This window comes from Puma concolor, chromosome B2 (genome assembly GCF_028749965.1).
Source record: "Puma concolor isolate L17-30 chromosome B2, mPumCon1.1.hap2, whole genome shotgun sequence".
Lineage (NCBI taxonomy): Eukaryota > Metazoa > Chordata > Mammalia > Carnivora > Felidae > Puma > Puma concolor.
In genome coordinates this window covers 67,869,169-67,889,476 of record NC_141671.1, presented here as the reverse complement: position 1 = coordinate 67,889,476, position 20,308 = coordinate 67,869,169, and the positions used below count along the sequence as shown (strand labels likewise).

General features: G+C 38.6%; 1 protein-coding gene and 1 long non-coding RNA gene across 9 annotated transcripts in view; one reads left to right on the top strand and one right to left on the bottom strand.

Annotated features, from left to right (window-relative positions):
- The window catches only part of LOC147581031 (uncharacterized), a 372,192-nt gene that overhangs the window by 125,357 nt on the left and 226,527 nt on the right, over window positions 1-20,308 (top strand). The window lies entirely within an intron of this gene.
- Window positions 1-20,308, bottom strand: part of CD109 (CD109 molecule) — a 178,039-nt gene that overhangs the window by 56,266 nt on the left and 101,465 nt on the right. For all 8 annotated transcript variants that reach the window (XR_015251325.1, XM_086707234.1, XM_086707237.1 and 5 more), the window contains 9 exons: window positions 20,132-20,216; window positions 15,334-15,430; window positions 14,924-15,065; window positions 14,115-14,224; window positions 11,348-11,572; window positions 10,143-10,244; window positions 9,988-10,053; window positions 8,943-9,119; window positions 5,332-5,484 (listed from right to left, as the gene is read on the bottom strand). Coding sequence is in view for 7 of the 8 variants with exons in the window: in XM_086707234.1 (XP_086563360.1) it covers window positions 5,332-5,484; window positions 8,943-9,119; window positions 9,988-10,053; window positions 10,143-10,244; window positions 11,348-11,572; window positions 14,115-14,224; window positions 14,924-15,065; window positions 15,334-15,430; window positions 20,132-20,216 (1,157 nt within the window). In the remaining variant the exon portion in view is untranslated. The remainder of the gene's footprint in view (window positions 1-5,331; window positions 5,485-8,942; window positions 9,120-9,987; window positions 10,054-10,142; window positions 10,245-11,347; window positions 11,573-14,114; window positions 14,225-14,923; window positions 15,066-15,333; window positions 15,431-20,131; window positions 20,217-20,308) is intronic.

Sequence of the window (20,308 nt, the reverse complement as noted above, 5' to 3'; positions counted from 1 at the left end):
AAATTAAAAAAAAAAAATAAAATGGCAAATTTTATGTTACATACATTTCACCACAATAAAAAAAGTTAAGATATTATACAGTTTGGTAACTATTTCAACCTATCTCTCTTATTTACATTAGCATTAACTAGACAAATTAAGACAAAGGCAGGAATACAAATCATGAAAGAGTCTAAGTGCAAGTTTAAAAAACAACCACGTTTGGAGCCCCTAGTGGCTCAGTTGACTGTCTGAATCTTGATTTCGTCTCAGGTCATGATCTCGTGGTTTCGTAAGTTCGAGCCCCGCATCAGGCTCTGCACAGGCCGTACAGAGCCTGCCTGGGATTCTCTCTCCCCCTCTTTCTCTGTCCCTTCCCCACTCACGCTGTCTCTGTCTCTCTTAAAATAAATAAATAAAACTTTTTTTAAAAAATTAAAAAAAAAAAACATTAAAATGAAACACCCGGAGCACCTGGGTGGCTCAGTCGGTTAGGTGACTGATTTCAGCTCAGGTCATGATCTCGAGGTTCGTGGGTTCAAGCCCTGCATCAGGCTCTGTACTGACAGCTCAGAGCCTGGAGCCTGCTTCGGATTCTGTATATCCCTCTCTGTCTGTCCCTTCCCTACTCACACTCTGCCTCTCTCTGTCTCTCAAAAGTGAATAAACGTTAAAAAAAATTAAAATCAAACACCTGCATCCACTTTTTTTGCCACACTAACAACAACCGCAACTACATCCATGGTAAGCAAACACGGTGCTAGAACAGACACCAAGAAGAAAACAACAGAAGGAGAAAACAGAAAATTTCATAATATCTCAACAAGCTGGCAAATACAACCAGTATATAGTCCAACTATAGACAATGGAGCCAGACATAATGGAGAGAAAAGATTTTAGTCCCAAGACTCAAACTCTGCTATAGGACACAAATGCATGCAAGATCACCTTCCCCTGACACTCAGGCATGAATCAATGGAATTATCAAGAAGAAACATCTATCTCAAAAAGAAATCCTCGTTTTCTCACTGGCTCAACAAAAAGGCATTGCCAAGGCTGGAGCAAAGGCTGATGTCTGAAAATCATTTCTGGAATATCTAGCACACTTAAATTTTCCCAAAGTGTTCAAGAGTCTCTCAGCACCATGTATAAATTTAACAAGAACAAAAGAAACCAAAATGGTCTATTACCACAGGCTCCTGATGCCCTTCTCCAGAGCCAACTCTGAAGAAACAAGAAAAGCAAGTAGGAAACTTGGATGAGTGGTATGAGAAAAGCCTGAGAAGAGTAAAAGATAACTTTAACTGGTGTGTTGGGAGGAAGTGGGTGGCAGAAAGCTGCTAGAGGCTGTCTGGAGAAAAGATTTTTTAATTCTGCTCTTGCTTCTTTCCAGGAAGCAGCCTTGGGACAATCATTCCTTGCATTTTCACTGCCAAAATCAGCAGCTGCACCAGCAGCCTACACTGCCTGTGTAAGGGTGAGGAAGATAATACCAGGTCAGCACCTCTGCTTTTCTGGTGGAGAAACTGAGGAAAACATGTGGACAGACCCATGGCCACAAGCACTCACTCTTCCTCTGCACTCCAAACCCTAAAAGCTGGTGGATCATGACCCCAAAAAACTGCCTTTTCTTGGTGATGCTTTTCCCTAAGAGCTTAAAAGTGAAACATTGAATAAAAGCCAGCAGCACACAGGGAAGATCAAGAGTAGTTCTCTAGTCTCTGAAGCTTGACCCCTTCCCCTCTTTAAACTCACAAGACTTACACAGATTGGAATGGGGTGTTCATCCTTCCCCAATGGACAATATCAGAACAGCTGCCAAATCAACTACATCCAAAGAGTATGACTTCCATAAAAGACATCCAAATGGACAACACGTAACATATGATGTGAAATATTGAAAAGGCCAGTTCAAGATTTTAAAATAAACATGGCAGATAGACATAAGGAGATAAAGGAAAATATTAGCAATATAAAACAAGAACGAAAGATAAGAACCCAATGAAAATAATATACATTAAAAATATAATAGCTGAGATAAATAACCCAATATAAGAAATCAAAGGAGGATAGATACAACTGATAGATGATCAGGGAGCAGAGTCAACTGTGGAGCTCTCTCAAAGGAAAAAAGGAAAGTCAAAAAGATAGTGAACATAAAACAAAAAGCTAAGAGATATGGAGAATGGAAGTAGACGTGCCAATCACTGAATAACAAGAGTCTCAGAAGAAGAGAAATGGAGAATGAAGAAATAAATGAAGAAATAACAGATGTAAATTTTCAGAATCAAAAAATGAAGGAAGAGCATAAACTGCAAGGGCAATCAATAATGACACTGAATTACAATCCTGTACAATCACAACATGGTCTGGGCAGGATTGGAGAAGAAGGTGGTAACAAGTGAAAGACAAAAGGGATGTGCAAGAAAATGAGAACATACTGGGGCACCTGGGTGGCTCAGTTGGTTAGGCATCCGACTTCAGCTCAGGTCATGATCTCACCATTCCCAATTCGAGCCCCGCATCAGGCTCTGTGCTGACACCTCAGAGCCTGGAGTCTGCTTCGGATTCAGTGTCTCCCTCTCTCTGCCCCTCCCCCACTCACACCTCTGTCTGTCTGTCTCTCTCTCTTTCTCTCTCAAAAATAAATAAACATTTAAAAAAAAATAAAATAAAATGAGAGCATGCGAAAAAATGCTCGTCTTGTCTGGTGAAGATGGAATTTTGATAGTCTTAAGAAATCAGCAAGAATAAATAGTAGTATGGTTCATGAGTTAAGGGCATCTGTCATAGGAACAAAAACAGAATGTATAACTTACAAACCAGAAGAACAAAATTTGATCTAACCCGTGGAAAAAATAAAAATAAAAAGAGGGAAGAAAAGTAATTGCATTTAAAAATATGAAATAAAGTAGAAATAATTCCTAATTAAGACAAGAATTACCATACTTGTAAATGTGTTAAATAAGCTTATTAAAAGATATGGACTACCAGACATTAAAAACAAAAACAAGGGGCGCCTGGGTGGCTCAGTCGGTTAAGCGTCCGACTTCAGCCAGGTCACGATCTCGCGGTCCGTGAGTTCGAGCCCCGCGTCAGGCTCTGGGCTGATGGCTCAGAGCCTGGAGCCTGTTTCCGATTCTGTGTCTCCCTCTCTCTCTGCCCCTCCCCTGTTCATGCTCTGTCTCTCTCTGTCCCAAAAATAAAATAAAATAAAACGTTGAAAAAAAAATTTTTTTTAAACAAAAACAAAATATAATATAATATAATAACATGCTACCTACAAGATAAACTTAAAGGAAAACTTATAAAAGCTTGAAAATAAAAAGGTAGAAAAATATGCCAGCAAGGTTGAACCAAAAGAAAGCTGGGATAACAATCTTTTGTTTTTTTAATGTTTATTTTTTTAGAGAGAGGGAGAGAGAGAGACAGAGTGCAAGCAGAGAGAGAAGGAGACACAGAATCCAAAGCAGGCTCCAGGCTCCAAGCTGTCAGCAGGGAGCCTGATGTGGGTCTCGAACTCTTGAACTGTGAGATTATGACCTGAGCCGAAGTTGGATGCTTAAATGACTGAGCCACCAAGGCGCCCCATGGGATAGCAATCTTATATATGACAAAATTTTATGTAAATATATTAAAAGATAGACAAAGAAACAAAGACAGAAACAGAGCACAAGCACTGGATAGGTGTGTGTGTGTGTGTGTGTGTGTGTATGTACATACACAGGGAAACAAAAATGAAATAATATACCTAAGATATTTAGAAAGCTATAAAATGAGAGATATTACTAAATTCAGTTAAATCAAATCCAAAATGCTATAGACTTTTTAGAATAACATGAGTTTTTTAATATCAAGAGAAAAAAATGACCAATTTGTTTTAAATGAATCTTTTTTAAAAGGGATTGATGGGAATGCAAGCTGGTGCAGCCACTCTGGAAAACAATATGGAGGTTCCTCAAAAAACTAAAAATAGAAGTACCCTATGACCCAGCAATTACACTACTAGGCATTTATCCAAGGGATACAGGTGTGCTGTTTCGAAGGGATACATGCACCCCCCATGTTTATAGCAGCACTATCAACAACAGCCAAAGTATGGAAAGAGCCCAAATGTCCATTGGTGGATGAATGGATAAAGAAGATGTGCTATATATATATATACACACACAATGGAGTATTACTCGGCAATCAAAAAGAATGAAATCTTGCCATTTGCAACTACATGGATGGAACTGGAGGGTATTATGCTAAGTGAAATTAGTCAGTCAGAGAAAGACAAAAATCATATGACTTCACTCATATGAGGACTTTAAGAGACAAAACGGATGAACATAAGGGAAGGGAAACAAAAATAATATAAAAACAGGGAGGGGACAAAACAGAAGAGACTCATAAATATGGAGAACAAACTGAGGGTTACTGGAGGGAGGGGGGATGGGCTAAATGGGTAAGGGGCAGTAAGGAATCTACTCCTGAAATCATTGTTGCATTATATGTTAACTAATTTGGATGTAAATTTAAAAAAATAAAAAATAAAACAAGTCAAAATAAATAAATACATAAATAATTTAAAAAATAAAGGGATTGAGAAAAATTACCTTTATAGGCTGAAAAAATATAATTTTTCTCAAGATGACCAAATGAGCCTAAACATTTATATCTTTTTTTCCCATGTGTTGTTAATTACTATACTTAATCAATTAATTGACATAGGTTATACAATCTAGATCTCAACTAGCAATGGCTAGGGTATATCAAGGATATATACAAGAATACATCAAGAACTTACATATAAAAATGAACAACAATGAACTTACAAAGCAAAATTGATTAATGAATAAAGGATTAGTTTATGTAACTAATGTAACTAGAGGTTTATATATTTCTTGGTTTATAAGTGTTCTGCAAATTAACAGGATTTCACTCCTTCAATATACCACAAATAGTAAATTCAATAAGGCTGTAATTATATATAACCATTATGTATAACCAAAATAGAAAGTACTTCAAAATTATCGAAAGCTCTCTTCTCCAGGGTCATCCAGAATTATACAAGTCAATTTCCTAGTACTTTCTTGAGAGTCTTGAATTCAAATACAGTATGAAATTGAGGGAAAACTCTAGATGGCATCTCTCATGTAAGACAGCAAAGACACTGCACCACATAAGCCTCTTCCCAACACAACAACCAGAATGCAAATCCTTTTTATTTGGAAGCTTTACTCATTACTGACTTACACTTGAAGAGGAACCAATAAAATTTCCCTTAGATATTTGAAGTAATGCAATAAAGTTTCTTTTTTGCTCTTTTAGCATGTATTTTTATAATGAAAAAATAGCTATACTCACATTTTCCATTGTAATATCATTAGAGGCATTCATCAGATTCACGCTTTTGTCAACAGCCACAACCCCAACTATCGAGTCTGGCTGTGTCACAGAGATCCTAAGAGAGACTTTCTCAGATGGTGCAGCATGAGTTTTACTCCAAAACAGCTTTATCTAAGAAAGGGAGAAAACAGGATTGATTTATGTGACTTTTTTAAAGCATTACTTACATGTCTCACCAACAGCAGTTCAAGGACTCAAAATCTAGCAGAGATTCTCCATTTGCCTTGACTCAGGGATCATTCTAAAACCATACATAAGCCTTCTCTGGGGGAAAGAATTTAAAAAAAAAAAAAAAAAAACTTTACTCACAGTATTTGCAAGTAATAGAACTTCCCACAGTGGCATAAATCTGAATTTTCCTTCACTTCTCTACCTTTCCTCTTCCCTTTCTCCCACACCCCTCATCCCCCAGCCAATGCTAAAAAGAAGACAGCAGTGCCTGGCACACCTGGAGAGGGTCAGTATCCTGGAGGAGGAACAGGAAAGAGCAAAGAAACTGGAGAGGCCCACGTGCTGGTAACCTGAACTTAGAAGTGAGCCCAGGGAGAGGCCCCTTGGGGACTCACAGAACTACTTGGGTTGGGGACAAGGAGATGTCTTTCCAACTGAAGAGGTGATCAGACCAAACACTAGTTAGGCCCAATGCTCTGTGTCCCCATGGCTGCCTGAACTTCCTCTGTTCATTACATTCATCAAAGATGGCCCTAACTCATACTTCTTAATGAGCCTCAATCATCTCATCACAGCAAAACTGAATGGCTTTGTCATGAGGCCCCTTCATACTAAGAAGGCTCATCTTGTCTAGCTCTGTTTCAACATTCTACTGCTGCAGTGACTGTACTACCTGACCAAAACTGCCTTACTGTTCCCCTCGACTTGACTGAACAGGCTTCTTCCTGACCATAAGCCCCTGATTCTCCCTTTACTTACAGCATTTACTTTAGAAAACTTGGAATTGTAAATTCTTTCTCTGTCCCTTTGAAATGTAAGGCTTCTCCCAGCCTCTTGCCACTTTTACAACCCAGGAATGTCTTTCCCAAGGACCTGGGAGCCAATCCTTTGAAATGTAATCACCAAAAAAGAATCACTGATTGATCTCCCAAGGCTCTGTGGGAGGATAGGACCCTAACTTATACATTGACAGTTAGCAAACACAGATGGCCTAATCACATTACCAATCTCTTCTCAGTGTCCTCCAGTACTTTTCCACAAGCTCATTCACTGCTTAAAACTCTCCTGCCTTTGGAGCAACTGGGTGGCTCAGTCATTTAAGTGTATGACTTCAGGTCATGATCTCACAATTCGTGGGTTTGAGCTCTGCGTTGGGCTCCACGCTGACAGTGTGGAACCTGCTTGGGATTCTATCTCTCTCTCTGTCCCTCCCCCACTTATGCTTTCAATCAGTCAATCAATCAATCAATCAATCAATAACCTCTCCTGCCTTTTGTTTTAATGAAGTTGAATTCAATCTCTCCCCTATTGGCAACAGTCTTGAGTAAAGACTTGCCTGTTTAACTTGTCCAGTGAAATTTTTTATACATATACCCTTTATACCACTGTATCTAGTTTACTTTTAGTTTAAGTTTCCCCACGTATACCCAAAATGAAGGGGAGCAACATGTTCCAGCCTTGTACTTCTCACTCTTGACTCTGCGCCTCAGAGACCCTATGGCTTCCATGTACACTTACGAGTGGATGATTTCTAACCCTCCATCTCTTGTGCTTTCCACATCCCATCCAGTTCAGTCATTACCAAACATCCAAAAGACTCGTTAATTTTCCCTTGCTTAAATATATTCTATTTTCAAATTTGCAGTTTCTTTGTGAGTAATGGAATAAACATATAAAAAGTAGAGAAAGAGGGGCGCTTGGCTGGCTCAGTCAGTAGAATATGTGACTTTTGATCTCAGGGTTATATGTTTGAGCCCCACATTGGGTGTAGAGATTACCTAAAAATAAAAGTGGAGGGGCGCCTGGGTGGCTCAGTCGGTTAAGCGTCCGACTTCGGCTCAGGTCATGATCTCACGGTCCATGAGTTCGAGCCCCGCGTCGGGCTCCGTGCTGACAGCTCAGAGCCTGGAGACTGCTTCAGATTCTGTGTCTCCCTCTCTCTCTAACCCTCCCCCACTCATGCTCTGTCTCTCCCTGCCTCAAAAATAAATAAAACGTTAAAAATAAAAGTAGAGAAAGATATACCTTTGCAAATATAGCTGAAATTATATTTCTTATCTTTCATATCTAAGAAATTTCTTGGAATTATGCTATTTATAAACTCTGCTTCCTCAAAGCCAACAACCTCTTACACTAAACTTTTTTAAAACTTGGTCTCACTTTCAAAGATATATGCCTTAAGTCCAACTCCTATTTTAGAATTCATCTTTGTTACGGGATTAATGGAATCACTACAAGTCAAAATTTGCTCTCTAAAAATAACAGAGCATACCATTATCTTTGAAAAAACTTTCCATAAAGTGAAAAATAGAAGTCTGTATTCTATTTTGACAAAATTAATTAACAACTGTCAACATAAGACATGTATGACTACTACAACCTCTCAGAAGTTTAACAAACTAAGCAAACAGAAATGCTATCAAAGAATTGTACTTGGCAAATCAATACTTTTATTTTTTTTTTTAATTTTTTTTTTCAACGTTTATTTATTTTTGGGACAGAGAGAGACAGAGCATGAACGGGGGAGGGGCAGAGAGAGAGGGAGACACAGAATCGGAAACAGGCTCCAGGCTCTGAGCCATCAGCCCAGAGCCTGACGCAGGGCTCGAACTCACGGACCGCGAGATCGTGACCTGGCTGAAGTCGGACGCTTAACCGACTGCGCCACCCAGGCGCCCCAAGCAAATCAATACTTTTAAACAATGATTATTTTGCCTAAAAAAACCTGAGAAGGCAGCAGCTCTCAGAACAATGGCTCATTTTATTATGCACTAGATGATTCAATTCCATCACGCACTCTTTCAGCCAGGTTACTTTTCAAAGTTGGGGTTCAAGGGGGCATCCCACACAAGCCATACACCTTAAGCTACAAAAATCCCTGGTGCTTTTGGAGACCAAACTCCACACAGATCTCCACATGCAAGGTAGCCAAGCGTCCTGTAAATCTGTCCCGGGTTAGATTCCAGACCCATGAAACGGATAAACCAAATCTGGGCTCTGCTTCCACATATCACTGCTGACGGCCTCGTTCCCTACACGCGCTTCATTTCACTCTCATGCCAGCATCAGCACCACACAAATTCTGTATTGTTGCTGGAACTGAATTCCAGAACAATATCGACCCCGCCATTTGAGAAATCCTGAAATAACTTCAAGAAATTGAGTTCAAGTCTTAAAGCCAAGAATCATAACTTACAAATAAGACCCACACTGCCCAGTAACTCCACATGTGAAAATCCATATGTGGTAATAATACTGAAGGGATTTAACCATAGTTCTAGAAGTAAGTATAAATTTCTAACCAATGTTATTTAATGATACTTTTCTAAAGAAATATTGCATTTCTCAGACTTCACCAGTATGAAGTTTTCTTCTCACATCATTACCTTAAATCTTACCTTATTTTTAAAAACAAGCTGAACAGGAATTTTTAGAACATCATTTATAATTTCTCCATCATCTTCAATATAATACACAATAATACAGGCTTTTGGAGCCCAAGAATTTTCTGGTGTTAAAGAGAAGGCTGTTGAATTTTGCTTGCCTACAGCCACCAACTGTCCCCTGGATATTACCTGAAAAGAGTAGCAGAAGAGTTTCATTTTATGCCAAAGCTAATGAGACTCTCAACTGCAGCTATATTTAACACAATTTTAACCATACACACAAACTGTTGACTTAAACCAACTTCAAAGCATTTTTCAGTGCAAGGAAACCTCCCTGACCAACAGAGAGAATATAAGCCAGGAAACAGAAAAGGATAAGATAAAGAAATAACTGACTGAGACATCAGTAGCTTCACAGTTAATTTATTTTTGAGTAGAGAATATAGAGCGCCACTGGGGAAAGCTGAATTAGAAAGATTCAAAGCTATGGGTAGCAATATTTATTTTTTTGTTTTTCTCATACTTTATAATTTCCTACGATGAACTTATGTGGATTATCTCATAGAAACTTAAATTTTAAACATAATGCAAGATTTAATCATCCATCTTAAATTGGAAATGCAAATATAGGTGAAAAGAGAAAAAAAGATTTTGATTGCAATATAAAAAGGGCAGGCTAAAGGGTATGAGACTGAATTTTAAAAATTAGTGAGTTTAGTCTAGGGGCGTCAGGGTGGCTCAGTCAGTTAAGTGTCTGATTCTTGGTTTCGGCTCTGGTCATGACCTCGTGATCTTTGAGTTCGAGCCCCCTGTTGGGCTCCACGCTGATGGCGCAGAGCCTGCTTGGGATTCTCTGTCTCTCCCTCTCTCTCTGCCTCTCCCCTGCTCACACACACTCTCTCTCTCTTTCTCTTTCTCTCTCTCTCAAAATAAAGAAATAAACTTTAAAAAATAAACATAAAAATTAGTGAGTTTCGTATACACATAGGGAGACATAAGGTAGCTCATTTAAGATGATTCTATAAGAGATAATAAATTTAGATTCTCTGTTGATTACCATATAGTTTAACTCCTTCCTTAGTGGCTTATTGCCACTAACCACCAACTCAAAAGGTGATCCCACCTAGAAAAAAAAAAATCTTAATTAATGAATACACATTAATGACAAAAGAGTACAATTATATTGTAATTAAAAGTGACTGCACCCATTACCTTTATATTTTCATCTCTTGTTTTTAGCTGGATGTATGCTTTACTGGGAGACTTAAACATACCATGAACTGCCATGCTACTCACACTGTTAAGAAAAGAGGCCTATAACAAAAGAAAAGGGAGCTATAAATTTTCATCCTTAGTAACACCCTGAGAAAAAATACTATCTGTTTTACAATTCCTGAAAGGCTGGGGCGCCTGGGTGGCGCAGTCGGTTGAGCGTCCGACTTCAGCCAGGTCACGATCTCGCGGTCCGTGAGTTCGAGCCCCGCGTCAGGCTCTGGGCTGATGGCTCAGAGCCTGGAGCCTGTTTCCGATTCTGTGTCTCCCTCTCTCTCTGCCCCTCCCCCGTTCATGCTCTGTCTCTCTCTATCCCAAAAATAAATAAACGTTGAAAAAAAAAAATTAAAAAAAAAAAAAAAACAATTCCTGAAAGGCAAATGCACTTTTCCTTTTTTCTCTCGTAGGAAAAATCTGTTCCCCAGCCATTGGCTCTTCATCATTTTATAGCTTATACTGTAAAGAAAGTGACAGCTTTAAAACACAGAAGAGGGTCTTCATCACCATGATCTAAGAGGAAAAAGCATAGTCCTAATTTATTTCAGAAACAAAAGCATATTATCAGGAAACTCTGTGAGAAGAGAGAACAAAATGAGAAAGGACCCCTTTCCTTCTCTCCACAACACACAGTCCATTTACAAGCAAGAAATCATACCAGCCCATGTGATCTACCAATAGTGTGAAACTCAAAGGGCCAAATGTGTGGCAGAACCAAGTAATGAAAAGAAGATATCAAGAATGGTTGGGGGTGGGGGGATCTCACACGAGCCACTCTGAGAAGGAACTCAGCAAAAGAGTGTAGGTTTAAAAAAACATTTTCCTTTTTCATTTCAGCTTCTGCCAAAATACACTTCCAAATGATTGAAAACCAATCTAGGCTGGAATTTGGGGAGCTTCTTCATCATACCTTCAGATTGCTATATTTTACTGTGCTCTTCAGAATGAATTTATAAGGAAGCATTTCATCTACCCCTCACCCACTGTTATTAAATTACTTTTAACACTCCCCCATTTTTTAAAATAGAAACATGTGTCTACTTCCTACTTCCTGTGCACTTTGACCTCTAATAGGTTGAGTGCCTACCACGAGATTACAATTTTAATGATGTTGTTGCAGTAACATAATGATGAGAAACAGATGGCACCTCCAACTGTAGCTCATTGGAATCATCCAGGATTGGGAATTCAATTTTAAAGATTCCATTTTGAGGGACCGTATAATTTATGATCTGGACAGCTTCTAGTTCCTGGTTCCTGCTGCCCCATCTGCTCCAGTACTCGGAAGAGTTTTTCTGTGTTACTGTTATAACTACATTATTTCTTCTTTCTTCAAAAGTCAGTCGATTGCCATCAGCACGGGTTACCTTCACCTAATTGTCAAAACACAACAGTTTAAAAACGGGTAACAAGAAAAACAAAGAATTGAAGTTCAGTTGAATCTAGTTCCCATCTGTGCTACTCCCATGAAACTGAACTCTCAAAAACTGTTGGCAGTACCCTAACCTCCAGATGAAGCACTCTCTCTAGATAGCATCCAACACTACTGACCATTCCCTTCTTGATATTTTTGCTTCTCTTGCCTTCCATGGCTCCACAACTGCCTTCTTTGTTCCAAAGCCCTCTTTCTGCATCCTCACAGTTTCCTTTTGGGTTCCTCCCTCCTTTCCCTAAATTGGGGAATTTGTCAAGGTCAAATTACCAGTTATCTGTGCTTCTCTTTTTCTCAAAGACCTCATCACTCTTACTGCTTTCCTCACCTTGCTCTGGAGCTCATACTCAAAACCTCCAAGTTCTACTTGCAGGAAATTTCTACTTGTATATCCCTGCCACCCCAAATTCAGCACATCTATAACTGAGAAACCATCTTGCCTCTTCTATTTTTGCTAACGCCACAATTCTGCCGATTTAACATCTCTGGACTTCCCCCTCCCTCTTCCCACCTCCCAAATCCAATAAACACCGAGTCTTATACTTCTCTCTTGCATCCTCTCCACTTGCACATCCATCCCCTTGAGGCTACTCGCCACCTCACTCCTGGGCTACAGCCATCCTCCTGCACATAGCCTGATCGGTCTCCCTGGAATACTGCTCTCACCATACCCCTCCAACATTCATAAGGCACCTAGGCTCTTCACTGACTAAAGCATAAAGTTCAAAAACATGCATGTGCCATTTAGGATCCTCTACAACTCCCCCCACTTCACCCCTGTTTTCACTCTCACCACTCCAGGACACAAACTCCCTGCTACAATTGAACTGATCTGGGGGAAGGCACCTGAACTTGAGAAGCAAGGCTCTCACCTGTGTCTCAGCTCATCTCGCTCTCCATCTCCCACCCCTACACCAAACATTTAAAATCCTACTGATCTTTTGGGGTGCCTGGGTAGCTCAGTCAGTTAAGCATCTGACTTCAGCTCAGGTCATGATCTCACAGTTTGTGAGTTTGAGCCCTGCATCGGGCTCTGTGCTGACAGCTCAGAGCCGGGAGCCTGCTTCAGATTCCCTCTCTCTCTGTCCTTCCCCTGCTCACAATCTGTCTCTCCCTCTCTCTCAAAAACAAAATAAATACTTAAAAAATATTTTAAAAATAAAACGAAATCCTACTGATCTTTTAACAAATAGCTTACATCTTCCCCTTCCATAAAGCATCCTTTAATGACCCTCATCCCTATCCCAAGGACAACTCTTCCTCCCCAAACTCTCAATGTTTCACTCTATTCATTTGGAAGTTACCATTTGCAGCCTCAAGGGGTTTTTTCTTACCTTTTCAAACTAAATTATATGATCATTGAAATCAGGAATTATCTAAAACTTCTCTTGATCCATTCAACAAGAAGAGACAGCTTCTTTCTTTAAACCAGAGACCAGCAAACTATGGCGGGCAGGGAGGCCAAATCCAGTCTTTTTGTAAATAAAGTTTTATTAGACACAGCCACCCTCATTTGGTTACAAAGTAGTTACGGCTGCTTTCATGCTACAATGGCAGGGTTAGGTATCTGTCACAGAGATAATATGTCCCACAAAGCTAAAAAATATTTACTATCTAGTCCTTTGCAGAAGAAGTTTGCCAGCCCCTGCTTTAACTCACTACAGAAATGGGGACGGACACCTGAGTGGCTCAGTTGGTTAAGCATCTGACTTTGGCCAGGTCATGATCTTATGGTTCATGAGTTCAAGCCCCGCATCAGGCTCTGTGCTGACAGCTCAGAGCCTGGAGCCTACTTCGGATTCAGTGTCTCCCTCTCTCTCTGCCCCTCCCCCACTTGTGCTCTGTCTGTCTGTCTCTCTCTCTCAAAAAATAAACATTAAAAAAATTGTTTAAATCACTACAGAAATGTATTCATGACATTGACATTATCCTGCCTTAAATCATTACTTGTCACCATCACAAAAACTGTGAATCCAGGGTAGGGACTGGGTTCTTCTTAATTCTGTTAAGCCCCACCCAGCAACCTGCCTTGCACATTGCCAAAATTCACCTAATAAGTGTTAAATAATAATAATAATAATAATAATAATAATAAGTAGATTTGTTAATAATTTTTAATGCAACATCTTTGCTAGAACTAAAATTAGTCATTATGAAAATCAAACTGAAATTGAAATATTTTTATTAACATCTAATTCTTTCTAGTAATTTACAAAAGCTTTGATGTAGCAATCCAAATCCAACTTAAATTGCTTATTAAAATTTTTTTGAGGAAAATACTTCTGTTGGAAACTACTTTTTTAGAAAACTTAGACAAAGTTCATTTGGGAGCAATTCTATATATTTCACATATCTAAAGGGGAAAAGTAATTTATCTACTTTGGGCTTAATTTTTTTTGAAAAGCACTGAAAATATTACCTGCCATTCTATTTCATTAAACTGAACTTACTGCTTTAGATCATTAATAAACATGCCAACTTACAGTGGCTGTAAAGTTCAGAGATGGCTTCAAGACAGTAGCATAATCAAAAAACTCAATGATGTAATCATGTTGCTTGAAAAATACATTAGAGCTTGCATTTCTTGAGATACCTGTTTTGGAAATTGCACCATTTAGAAAGTAAATGTTACACTTCACGAACAGCTTCTATGCATCAAATTTCTCTATCTAAGCTACTTCCCCAAGAAGCTAAGGTATCAGGGCACAGAAGCCTCATTCCCATACTGGCTTGGCCATGAAGAGAACTACACAGTTCTATTACATCCTCCATGGACCCCTCCTGAGCGCCATTACTGCTATGTCCACCCACAACATGTACACTAAAAATGAAGGCCTTGACTGAGTCATCTTTTGCTCTTTTGGAGTTTGGTGAAAGCTGTTGATAGCAACAGAAAGATCCAAGTAATTAACTCTTATTTTATTACTGAGAGAGAAAATTGCTCATGAGCAGACAAGAGCTCAGAAGATGTTAAATGACTAAGAAAAAACAAAACAAAACAGAAGATGGTTAGTCAGCTGAATAGTTTATGTAGTTTTCAGGTTGAAAAGAAAGAGCAGAAATGGAGAAAATTACAAATACCTATTACATGTGGTTGAAAGATAGACTGTCATAGAAAATAAGTTCCCCTTCCTTATGAAAACATTCTGCAAGAGACATTAATTAAAAGTCATGACACATTCAGCATTAAGTAGCATCTTTACAAAGGACCCCAAATGAATGTGCTAGTTATAATAAGAAGAGAGAAGAGCACCTTGTAAATAACTTTACCTTCGCTTCAAAGTCTACAAACCTGTAAGTGATTCTGTCACTGTGGCTAAAATTTCCACTGGCCCAGGGGAAGACAGATACATGTATTCAGAAAACCCTTCTGAAAAATCCATTACTTTCTTCATTTCTTCATCATTAAAAGAGAAGTTTGCAGATCCATTTATCTGTTTTGTTTAAAATAATTCAATTTTACTCTTCACTTTAGCAATTCAAATTTTAGAAATAAAACTCAAACTAAGTCACAAAAATTTGATAGTTCTGGTTCCATTTTAATCACTATAAAAGGGTAAATTCTCATTTGTCCAATGCTAGAAAACTCTTGATTTTATTACATTCAATTTTTTCTTAATTCAGTATGAAATCTTATTTCTATAAAAATTATCACTTATTGTGTTTCCCCATTTGAAGTTATAAGATCTCTGCAGAAGTTACCTTAAAATTTTTCGTAATATTTTTCTTCCTGCCCCAAAAGGATAAAGGTAAAAATGTAAGTGTTACATCTCCTTTCACTGGCTTCCCGTATGTATACCTGAAAAATAATAAATGGTTTTTTCTACATTTTCAACTTGATATTCTCAAAATAGCACATGAAAATATTACTTTCAACAGCATACACTGGCAATCCAACTTAAAAGAATTATATTTTTAAAGATACTCTCACTGCAAATTTTTAAAAGTAAACATAGCTTGGAATATCCTTAATAAATGGTGAACCTTGAAACTAAGTCTCCAAAATGAGAAGACTTTTAACTACAATACTTCAAAACCGTTCATAATACATACTTTACCTCTAACCATTTTAGAGACTCCAGAAAATCTAATCATAACTGCAAGTGACAGTTTTCTGTCCAAAGATCTTTTTTGAATCACGAAAATGTTTTATTCCTAGAAGTCTGAACTGGCCCATTAACTGTGCCCAGGACACGTCGCAGCTTTTGAACATTTTTAAATGTTAGTTGAAATTTCAATCGCCCAAGGCCATTGTTGCACGTTCCGATATTAACCAGGAGGGTTTACTAGACCAAACATACTGGAGCACCAAAATGTGCTCATGGCTATCAAAACGTGGATTTTTGCAGAAAAATGTAAAAGAAGAGTCATTTTCTTTACCCATAGTACGAAAATTATCTTTTTGAATCAAATCGCATCTCTGCTGCTTTACATTCCATGTATTAATTTTATTCCTCTCATGATGGGAAATCTCTTCATGTGAAACAGAGAGGTAGTCTTTGGTAAACCATTTTACTGCCAGAAAGCCTTTTTTAAAATGTGTTTCCTGGGTTCCTTCCATCTCTATTGTGTAATAAATGCTCGGCCAAACACGGAAGTCAATTTTGCTTTGCACTCTATAAATCTAACAGTAAACTCCTGTTTCCTGAATCCATTAGTTGAACGTGGAAACAGCCCCTCATCTGGATCAACTCAACTCAAAAGCCAATGGTAAAATATAGCACATTCCAAATTAAGGAGAATAAAACAAATCCATTTTCAAATGTATCACCCAAATGAAGACAGTAAAGTTAGTGATAATCCTGCCCAGCAACTTCAGCACCAATTCATTCATTCAAAAGAGAGTCCTCAAACTTAGTATTGCTTTGTGCCTTGTTAAAGACTAAATAAATGAATAACCAGGATACCAGGACATAATACTGTAAAAGAGTTATATCACATGATCGTACAGGGGGCTTGAAAATCCAGACATAATTTAAGGTATTCTCAGACACAAATATTTTTGTTGTTGTTGTTTAAATGTCAAGCAGATTTAGCTTTCTACACCCTAAGTTAATCATAATAATTGGGAAACAAGGATACTGACAGTTATTGTCCTAAATAAATCTGGAAGCATTTGGAATAAACTAATGATTCAGAAAATAATAGTTTGGCAACATTTAAAAAAGCAAATCACACATATTCTAGGACCGTATCATTAACAAAACAAGGATTTTTTTTAAACAGCCATAGGACAAAGGATTTACAAAATGATACATAAAAAATTGAACCTATCAATTTTTCTCCCACTTTTTTTTCCATGTCATTTCCAGGATACAAATGTCTCAATTCATCAAATAATAAATACATTTAAATAAACTTTAGATTAAAGAATATTTTTTTAATTTTACTGTCTGCAGAATATACAGAAATAACTAGATGTGTGCTATGTTATTTTCTTTACAGTCCTCTAGAACTTTCTGTGGTTAGCAGAAAAGAGTCCATTATTTATTTTAATGAGGTGGGAATAGTGAGCAGATGTTCACATCAAAGCTAATAAACAAATGCAGATTTTTATTCATATCAATTAAAGATTTCAAAAGAAAAAAAAAAAAAGACTGTTAACCTTCTCTGGGAAATTTCCAGCAATGCTCTTCACATTAACTATGCTTCGATGGGACAGATGGCTACTAGCAAAAGAAAAGCCCAAACTGTTTAGCATCTGCTCATAGGATCATCATCCCCATCATCATTTCCATCTTTTCTGGGACACAGTATTTATAGAATAGGCCTGTGCCAATTTTTATAGACTGATAAAAGACTCAGCTGGTCAAAAGATTTCCTTAATCTGTTGCAAAGATATACAGTATATCCTCAATGTGAATGTAAGACAGCCTCCTACAATTATGTAAGCCAATTCCTTGCAACAATCTCTTAATATATATCTCCTACTGGCTCTACTTTTCCGGTGGAACCTTGGCTGATACACATACTAACGAAAATGATGTGAGTACAATGTGGTGAATGCTAAAGAAATACTAGGGGCCATCACTATGGTCATGCTGTTCTCAGGCATCAAAGAGGCTTAACAAATAAGAATCAGGATAAAACTACAAGGGTTCTTTTTTTTTTTTTTTTAATCTAATTGGTTTTATTAAGTGATTCATGAATCAGCGGCATCCCCTCTAGCAAGTAAAGAGATGCTCCTGTAAGGGTTCTTACTACACTAGCGGGGAGGAGGGTGTCAAGAGACCCACACTCCCTAAAATTATATATAAAACTTTCTGAAGAGTTAGCCGAATTTAAGAATCACTGTTTTAACTGATTGTAGTGAATCCCTGGCACAGCCCTTGGAAAACCAGAAACAGAAGCAAAGAAGGCATCCATACTCAACCTAATGCGCAAGGACCCTGATGGTCTGTGTAGATTTGTACTCACTGTTTTATAAACACTAGTCAAGAAACTCAAAATAAAACCCAGACAGAATCCTTAGCCTTTAGCTAAGATCAAGGGCAGGATAATAATTATGTAAAATGCAGGCATTTATGTGTTTTCTAAACCATAAGTCCATCCATGGTACCCAAATTCATATTGCAAGCCACCTCTTAGTTGAACACAGGCAGAAAACTAAGTTGTATATAAATTGTAGACACATTTTTGCCTTTGTGTGTTGCATGGTTTTCACATGGTTTTTTTTGACAAATAAAATCTGAAGCAGAGGTCCTCAGAACGTTTTGTCTGTGGGCTGCTTCCACAGGAGACTCACACCCATCACTGCCACTGTCACAAATCCTCACCAAGAGAGCAATATGGTGATGAGCAAGCAGTAAGAGGGAGTCTAGTGTCTATGAGATATTACAAATAAAGTCTGAAACTAAATACATTTCAGAAACCAAAGCACAGCTACTGACCCATCAAAAGTGAGAGCTACAGAAGGTCAGTCCTGGAATAAGCCCAGCCCACACTTTTTGAGAACCACTAGTCTGGGACTCTGAGGATGCTTTTTGCCTTAGTAAAACGAAATGCGATCTGTCCGAGCCACCGGATCAAAATCATGAGCGCCATGATACATCTGTCATATGGGGGGGGGGTGGGGGGCTTGGAATCTCTCTGTGTACATCTGCTGAAATGATGAGGAGTGTGAACTATTTACTCATTTGCTAACTGCAATAAGACAACCAAATCCCGCCCCCATGATTCAACGTCCATTGTTGATAGAAAAAAAAAAAAATTAGGATTTAAGAAGAGGTAGGGCGCCTAGATGGCTCAGTTGTTATGCATGTGACTTGGGCTCAGGTCATGCATGATCTCACTGTTCATGAGTTTGAGTACACATCAGGTGAGCTCGAGCCCCACTTTGGGTGAGTCCCACTTCTCTCTTTCTCTCTCCCTGTCTCCCTCTCTCTCTCTCTGCCCCTGGCTCACTTGCACCCTCTCTCTCTCTCTCAAAAAAGAAAAAAAAAAAAAAGAAGTAGGAGGGCCTGGGTGGCTCAGTCAGTTGAGCATCTGACTTTGGCTCAGGTCATAATCTCAGTCTCACAGGGTTTGAGCCCTGCATCAGGCTCTGTGCTGACAGCTCAGAGCTTGGAGCCTGTTTCATGTTCTGTGTCTCCATCTCTCTCTCTGCTCCTTCCCTGCTTGTGCTCTGTCTCTGTCCTTCAAAAATAAATAAACGTTAAAAAAAATTTTTTTTTTCAACGTTTATTTATTTTTGGGACAGAGAGAGAGACAGAGCATGAATGGGGGAGGGGCAGAGAGAGAGGGAGACACAGAATCAGAAACAGGCTCCAGGCTCTGAGCCATCAGCCCAGAGCCTGACGCGGGGCTCGAATTCACGGACCGCAAGATCGTGACCTGGCTGAAGTCGGACACTTAACCGACTGCGCCACCCAGGCGCCCCTAAAAAAAAATTTTTTTTATTTATTTTTTTTTTTTTAATTTTTTTTTCAACATTTATTTATTTTTGGGACAGAGAGAGACAGAGCATGAATGGGGGAGGGGCAGAGAGAGAGGGAGACACAGAATCGGAAACAGGCTCCAGGCTCTGAGCCATCAGCCCAGAGCCCGACGCGGGGCTCGAACTCACGGACCGCGAGATCGTGACCTGGCTGAAGTCGGACGCTTAACCGACTGCGCCACCCAGGCACCCCTAAAAAAAAATTTTTTTTTAAAAGAAGAGGTAAGTAGCCTCTATCCTCTATGTCAGCTGAATTAAGAATGAAGATACAACTTTCTTTTTTAATCTGGAACAATTTATAATATAGATCCCCTGACTCGTCTGAGAAAGACAGTTGTTCATGGGAAATATTTTAGGACTGGATCAGCTTGGAAGCAGACAGATGGGTGCAAAGAACTGTGCAGACATGTTCCATGCTTAATTATTTAATACAGATATTTGTTTCCTGCCCATTGGGGTATTTTAATAAGCAGAACATTGTGCTAACACTCTGTGGAGTATATAATGAGCTCTCTGTCAGACAGTTTTATAACAGCATTATCCATAAAAAAAAATGATACTTACTTTGCTGTGACAGTACCATTTAAGCTCTTAGAATTCAAAGAACAGTATAATGGTGTCTGCAAAGTAACTTCAAATTTTGGTAATACTGGAAAAGAGAAGCAAGGATAAATATCTTAATCTATTTTACTATCATTTTTAGCTTAACAAAATAAAGACTAAATAGTTCTAAAGGAGTCA